At 32.9% G+C, this 8,574-nt stretch overlaps 1 protein-coding gene across 1 annotated transcript in view; it reads right to left on the bottom strand.

Annotated features, from left to right (window-relative positions):
- LOC108721993 (uncharacterized) overlaps positions 1-8,574 on the bottom strand; it is a 110,511-nt gene that overhangs the window by 37,959 nt on the left and 63,978 nt on the right. The window contains 1 exon segment of the mRNA XM_073512025.1: positions 5,533-5,840. Coding sequence (XP_073368126.1) covers positions 5,533-5,840 — 308 coding nt within the window.

Raw genomic sequence — 8,574 nt, 5'->3', positions numbered from 1 at the left:
AAATATTTATTCGATATGATTTCCTTTAATTGCAATCACTGCGTTACTATGTCACACTCAGCAAACATAATAGTGATTAAAAGAGAGTCGCATTTTTTTGGCGCATACTGTATATGCTAATCCTTTCCCTTGTTAATAAATATTATTTGTGCACTAACAACCGCAGAGGTTTTCATAACAATTTTTCTGTTGAATTTATGCTTGAAGCTGCAAACAATATTTATTTTGTTTTGTTTAATTTATTTAATGCTTGCAATCACAATACATTTTTATGTATAGGTTTTTCTCGCGGTATGGATATCGATATCCCCTTCGTCCATGTGGTTTTCAATAAAGTTCGCGAACCACTCGAAATTTGATCGACATAGAAAGTTTCGGTGTGCGGGAATTGGCGCGCTTAGGATGGAAGTATTAAAATGAGGAACCACGGGAATCTGTGTCGACAGCGGATCTGCGGGAGGCACAGACATTGATTAATCAATAGCATAAGTGTTCTGTACGACGGAGATCAAAGAGCGTCAGATGCTAATCGGGCAAACTTGCCACTTTCATGTCTGTTGAAGAAGAGTTTGCAAAGTTGTGCGCATCTTCACTTTACAGAAGCTCTCTACCTGACGCTTTCCGTCTTTCTGTCTGTCTCCCGACTGAAGTGACATTCCTTCGCCTCGCTTTAATTTATTTGAAAGTGTCACAACGATTTTTTTTCACATTTCAAAAATTAAGAATGTAAAACGGCGTGGTTTAAATAGTTGGTAAATTGATCTACTGGTATAATCCGTTGCTAAAATCTGAATGCTCATATTATCTGCAGTGTTCGGAAATTTATCAAATTAAATAAGCATATATATATCATTATTTCTTATTTTTTACGTTTTTTCATAAATTTCATAAAATTCTTAATCTGCATTGAGATAGGATATCTTCTTTGCATGTCAATATTCGTAAAATAAATAATATTGAGCTGTCCTAATCTTACAAATTCCCGATCGAGACCATTATTGGTTTGTTAGATATGAATTTTTTTTAATAGGATGTATCATCTATTTAGTCTATTATGAACAGGTTCATAAGTCTAATACCAATGTCTAATTGCCTCGGTAGTCTAATGGCTTAGGATGCTCGTACGGAATGCAAGAGATCCGGGTTCGACTCCCGGCCGATAATATTTTTCGCAATAAATTTATTTACAGTTTTTCAGCACATTAACATCTTGCTAATATGATGCCCGATTGTGCATAAAAAATTATTAAGAATTGCTTTCCAATTTATTTTAATTCGTGATATTATTCCAGTAATTTAATTGCGTTTATAAGTCCGGAAAACCAATTCGGCGCGCAGTTTGAAGAACTAAAATATGATATATAAGTACATATATGTTATATATATAATTCACATTGAATTATTTCAAGCATCAGAGATCTAGCTTCGACCGGTATAGACATTTTTAATTTCTAGTATTGATTGTGTTCTCACATGATACGGTCTAAAATAAGATTCTTATTGTCTAATGACAATCTTTGCAAATTGGAAGACAAGTTGATTTTGGTTATTTTAATTATTATTTTAATGTAATAATATAGAATTCCAATTGAAAAAAATTAAACATTAACAGTTAAGAAAGAGTTATTTTTATTATAAAGTATATATTTGGGTACATACTATGAGTAGGTTTGGATGAATAAACGAATAAGTATCTATATTGTACGATAAATACCTGATAATTTCATTTTTAAGGTGTCAAAGGAACTGCACACATCATAATCGATGACACGATCTTTCATAATTTCATTCAGAATATTTCTTGTGCTCATATTATCCATATGGATATTATCCTACTTAAAAATTAATGTAAGCACTGGGTAATAAAAGTACCTCCCATCATTTCAATATTTGCATTAAAAATAATAAATTTCAATACCAACATATATAAAACACCAACAAGTCTACTAAATAATAGGACTAAGATTTTTTATTCTTCAGTATGGAAGAAATATCAAAATGTTTTTTTGAGATTCTCATGATAATCCTACTCTATACAATACTCTATACAATACTCTATACAATAAATGACGCGTCCCACAAGAATATAATTTAACGTGAAATTGAATCGACGCTATTAAGATCGCGGCTTTACGACATCGCCAGCTTTTATTCCACTACATTTACTCCCGTGTTACGATAATTAAACGCATTCCGCGTATCCGATCGCCAGTTCTACTCTTTTCATTTCAGTGTACACGATGTATATTTTAGCTTTTAATGAAAAAGCTTCGTTTTCCCCTCCCTCGCCGTCCTCTTACCAGCAGCTCGTAATTCTAATAATTTGTAATTCTATCGTAGCGCTTTTCCAGATCGCAGTTTTTATGGCGCATCCACGCCGATCGTTTCCACTTATCACGGTCCATTACCTTTTCTCGTAAATATCGTCTTTCGAGTGCCCGCAGTGAAAGGGATCATCAGCATCGCGGCATTGCGGCCGATGCATTCAACCGCGCGACTAATACCTATCCATCTGACGGAAATTAATTTATTCTTCTCGACTCGCCACGTTCGATTCGCGTTTATCACTCGTGGTACGATTGCAAGCGTTCACGGGACACGCTCTGTTTTTACGTTTTCACGCAAATCCGACTAAAAGAAATTCGAAAATTTCCCTTGCCTCCTCTCCTCGCCCTTCGTTTTATCACTAAAGTTTATTACGATTTACGGTAGCGTGTTCCATGCTACAATTACACGCTGCAATACATTTTTTCATTTATTCAACATGTTGATCCAAAACATACGTTTCGAAATATTGTTGAGAATAAAACGGTTAAAAAATCTGATAAGATAGGTAACAGACAAATAGATAGACAAATAGATAGAAAAGAAAAGAAAGAGAGAATTTTTTTCAGGAATTTCTTTTTAAAATCCTTTTCAGAATTTTCTATTGTTTCCATTTTCAAATATTATGATGTGACTAAAATTCAAAAAATAGAAAATAACGTTCTCAAACAGTTTGCATCATATGCACAATGTGCATTCACACTATTTTGAAGTTCGTTACATTACATCCAGAAAAATATAGCAGCTCGGAAAGCAAAGATAACCGGGTACAATCTAAAAATTCTTTACCGTCAGAAATTTATCATTGAAATTTATTGCATAGTCCATCCGTTTTTACGTGCAGTCGCATATTGCACTGCAATTACACTATTTATAAACAGATGAAACTTGGAAAATAAAGAGCACTCATTTTCCAAAAGATTACAACGCATAGTCGTTATTACTTAATTGTTTTACAACCAAAAAGAAATTTATTTAATTATTTCCTTGTTTATTTGGTTATTATTAATTGTTATTTTGTAAACTCCTTTATACTTTATTAAAAAAATAAAGCAAATGGTCTCGCTTATTTTTTTATTTTAAATTGTTACGCGTCTAATTTAATCAAGGAAACAATCACACACGTGCCCCCTTCCGATTTTAATAAGTTTAGAATATGTTAAAACATAGATAAAAATAAAAAACATTTTTTTCTAAGTGCACATTAAGGGAGAGAAATCCTCTTTTGAAAAAAATCAATTTCCTTCTAAATGAATATCATCTAAACCGTTATAGGTATAAAAAATATTTTTATTAAAAATTAAATAATTTCAAAAATACTTTGTAATATTTTTTTATAATATTAATAATAATAACTTTTTATTTTTAATTTTGTTATCATTATTGTAAAGTACAGTTGGAATAATTCAATTTTTACTGGAAACATTTTTTAAATCTAACATATAATGGAGCACTTATAAAAAATACGTACATTTTATTTCTATGTATATTTTAACATGTTCAAAGCTTATCGGATACAAAATCGGGTATAAAATCGGAAGGAAACCCTTGGTTGTGCATCCTTATAAATAAAATTTAGATATACCCTAGTCCCATAATCTATCGCATTTCATCGTGAAGTTCCGTTTAAGTTTGTTCATCTATCGTCTCTTCTCGTTTGTCGACGATAGACTCCGAGTTCACCAGCTGTAAGACAATGTTTGCCTAAAATTCGAAATCGATATCGCTACGACGCGAGTTCAGTTAGGAGTACAGTCAAGTAACTTTCCGATATACTCGCGGATGTGTCCGGAAATTTGACTCGTGCTTAGATCAATGTTATCGACATAGCATAGTTTAGACGAGCTACCAAAGTCAATCAGTATACATATAATCGGATCACTCGCTGCACTCTCGCGACATAACGGTTAGCTTTTAAATAAATAAACTTCAAGAGACCTGTAGATTTTTGTAGTAGATTTTTGTTTGCTATCGCAATCTTTTAGCAAACGAATAATTTAAATATCGTCGCGAGCCGAGGTATTTCTATCGATGGTATCTCTTCTGTTGCAAATCCAATGGCGCGTTTCCGCTAAGTCTTTTAGTCGATCAAGGATTAGTTTTGAGAATTGCGGAGCAAAAGCCGTGGAAAAAGCTGCCATTCGATCGGAGCGTCGTTGAGCGAAACTCGATTTCAGATTGCAAAGGCATTCCATGATGAAAGAAAACGGTGACAGTTCCGGGACTTCCCGTACATCTTCCGTCGTACTTTCCATCGGATACAAGTATCATGACTTTCATCCATCGACGTAACCTGTTTGCAAGTTTTGCGAAATGGTTGCGGGAGGAGTTCCCAAGCGCTTTCATACAAGTTATATCGCGTGACAAACGGGGTTTAGTCTTTCTCCGCCATAGTAGCACGCTTCAAAGGAATCTGCCGCAAAAGGATATTTGTCAATGAATTCAAGCAAAGGGCATGCAGATAAATGGATCTTGCGGATGGAAATCCGATAGAAATATTTATATCACATATTAATTCACGTCAATACGGTTAAGTTCTGTTAAACATGAAGTGTCTTAGCCATTTTGAAATACAAAGCGTTATTTATGAATGGAAAGTTCTAAATTTTTCATTAATTGCTTCTACCCCATAATCATATATATACTTTAAAAACTTTTGAAAAATTTTTGACTAAAAGTTTTGAAAGTCTCGGTTTGAAAAAAAAAGTAAAATTCATGCTTATATTTTGTGTAAAGATATAAAGAGCTTCTTAGTGTAAATATATAATATTTGATTGAGTATAATAAATGTATAATATTATATTATATTAATTGTTGTATACTCGAGTGGAAATGTATCTGAGCGTTCACAACATTTAATTGGCATTATTTCATCATACATTTAATAGCTATTACCAGACCTTTTTTTCAGTGCGTGAATATCTAAATTGATTTAATTTACAACAAAATAAAAATTTTCAATTCAGCATGTGATATTAGTAATATCTGCAAAATCGCTGAAAAAGGATAAGGATTCTTTTCGGGTCTGGTTTTGCTTGAAAGACAAAATTTTCAATTTGTCAATACTTGTTTACACGGAACAATCTGCCAGACTGCGATGCCTTTTGCCTCTCGCGTGACGGCTGCAAATCGCATACTTTACACGGACGACGTAGTCCCCGCACGTTGTTCTACATTTCCAATAAATTTATGCAAATACGAGGCCACCTCACACTCCACCCTGCTGATCCAAAGAAGGCTAAACAACCTGTCGTAAGCCAGTTCCAACAGAAGAACGTCGAATTCCCCGGCGGAGCATTCGTGCCGCTCCACAATTTTCACGGCATTTATGCCCTTTGCCGTTTTCGTCGAGAATTTCCATGACAGATGCCCGATTTCGCTGAACGATGAATAAATCCCCGCGCTCGCGACGCAAACCGATTCTTCGACGTCCGCGATGATCGATGTTATTAGGCAGCTGTTTAGCCTGGGCATGCAATACACGTCACCCGGAGGTATAGGAACATGATTACGATCTTATCGGGGAACAGAATGACAAATTGTGCTTAACCCTTCAAGTCGGGGTTCGTACAGTTTGAACTTGTGATGAAAAAAAGGGCAAGCATGATCGCTTGTAACATAACGTATTGCTTTCACGAATCTGATCATATTAGTGATTAATTTTGATTAATCTTTCTGCACCAAGGTATTTTACAGTTTGTTTTACAAGGACAGTTTCCGAAAAAAGAAAAAGAAAAGAATTGACGTAAAATCAATCTCAAAATCTAACCTAAAATTGACTGATAAACGCAAGACTGACTGATAAACACAAGATGTATGGATGTTTTTTCAAGGAGGACAAGAAGATGGTACTTGCCCCCCCCCTCTCCTCCCTAAATTTTAAGGAGAAATAATAAAATTATGAAAATCATTTTTACAACGAAAAGTTAAACATTCATTGCCTAATACGTGAGTTATTCGTACGAAATTTTATAAAAATTTTGGAAAACCGTATTTACATATTTTAATAAGTTTTGTGTGAAGATAAATTTTTACCCTTTCCTGGCTGAAATTCTGGATACGTTCATGACAATTCCAGCAAACACAAAGTTACATGTACATACCTGTTAATTGTAATTTCCCACTCAATGTTATATTACAATTATATTATCGAGTGGGAAATTACAACTAATAGGCACGTTACATGTAATGTAACATAACACTTCGTGTTTGCTGGGACGTAATTAAGTAGGTATTTTATGTATAACACATATTACGTGATATCGGAAATTCAGCTTTGAATTCGCTTTTACATCTGTGTAGTCAAAAAGGTAATAGATGAGGTTTTCATTTAATCTTTCTGTCAATGCATAATTTTTCACTTTTTCAATACCGTATGTTTCATGTTTTTAATAAAAATATAAAACTGAAAACAATTTAAAGTCTGTATGAAACTGATCTTTATTGTTTAAAGGGAATTTGAAGCATCATAACAAAGTTCACACAAAAATATAAAAACGTTTACTATTTAAAATTCAATGTACTCATGTATTCACAAAAGGATTAATTGCAGCACGTTTCGTTCAGCGTGTACATATTTGTATATATTATTTCGCTGTTAAAACCGAAATTGCTATTATATGTAATTATCAAGTAAATGTTATGTTAATAGTTTTGCCAGTAAATATTCAGAATAAAGGATTCTATGCATGACCGCAAGCAACTTGGCACGAGCACAAACGAAAGCAACCGCCGGAAATAATGCAAACTGATCGAAAGTTTCGCAAAGCGTAATACTGAACTCGATGATGCAAAAAGCTTCTAATGTGAAACTTCTACCATCAAACTTCATTCGTGTTTACCCCGTGACGCTTTATCAGACTCGACATGGCGCGATAATTGCCAAAACGTTAACTACTTGTTGCGCGACAAATTTCAATTCCAATTCGCGTTGAACGGAATCTCGCTGGGCGAATATAATCGATATCGGCATACTCAGATACGTCTGCAACGGAATTCATTTTGTGAAAATTTATGATCTCTACTTGCAGAATCCTTGAAGCATCTAAGAAGAATCAATAGAATATCTTTAATGCATCGGTTTAAATGGATGCCCATCAGAAAGGAACAGTTTTCAGGATAAAACATTAAATGATTGAGGAAAGTTTCTTTCTCATCTTGTAATTGTTACGTAATATGTAATCATATTCATATTCAATTCGTATTCGATTATATTCATATTCAATCAATATTCATAATCAATTTTTTATTAAGTTTTTGTTTAATACTAATAGTGGCTTTTTACTAACCGACTTTTTGAAATAAAACGATGCTAGTGATTTATAAACAATCTTTAGAGATTAAAACACCGCTATATACTTTTAAAAAAATACTAAATTTTAATTATTATTTGTTTGTATAATTCAAAATAAATATTTATTAAATGTAAACATACATTTGCTTGATACAAGAACCAATTAATTTAATTTAACTATCTTTTCCTTCATTGGATACATATTTATTTACTGTAAGTAAAAATGTTTATTTACTATTCAAAGAAAAACGTATTAAGATTTAGTCTTTCAGTCTCTCGGGCTCTTTTATTTTTTATATTGTAAAGTAAAGTAACTTTTTCAATCTGAAAAACTTGACTTAAATTTGACAAAAAAATGCCTACACAGTACGTGTATTCAAAACGTTTTTTAAGACGTTTTTATGATGTTTTATAACATTTTTCATTGGCAGAATTAGTGCGCACTCAGTGCACATTAAAGCTGTTGTACACTATTCTAATCTAAATGTTAAAGTGAGATATCTCAATTGATAAAATGCCCAATGTGTATTTTATCAAATAGCACAATAAAATGTATTGAATATTTCGCGATTTAATTTGTTTCTATATTTTTATTAAACATACATTTTTATATCAATTTCTGTACAATTATTTTAAAGTGCTCTGAGTGCGCACTAATTCTGCCAATAAAAAACGCTATTGATGTAAGTGTTACACAACCTTGCTTTAAGAAACCGTATGCCGTAAGGCCGTAAGAAATTAATCAATCACAGTCGATTATTTCTTTCATATTCGACTGTGATTGGTCAATTTCTTACGACTTTAAAGCTTACGATCTTTTAAAGCAAGATTGTGGACTTAGACTTATGTTTCAATTTTAACACATGCATTGTCTGGGCTTCAAAATATTTATAAAAATTTGAGAAGTAATCCCATTTTGCAGTAACTCGAAATCTTATCGCTACGATGCAGGAATG

This window comes from Mycetomoellerius zeteki, unplaced genomic scaffold (genome assembly GCF_001594055.1).
Source record: "Mycetomoellerius zeteki isolate Tzet28-1 unplaced genomic scaffold, Tzet1.0 scaffold19, whole genome shotgun sequence".
Classification (NCBI taxonomy): Eukaryota; Metazoa; Arthropoda; class Insecta; order Hymenoptera; family Formicidae; genus Mycetomoellerius; species Mycetomoellerius zeteki.
This window is presented reverse-complemented; position numbering and strand designations above follow the sequence as displayed.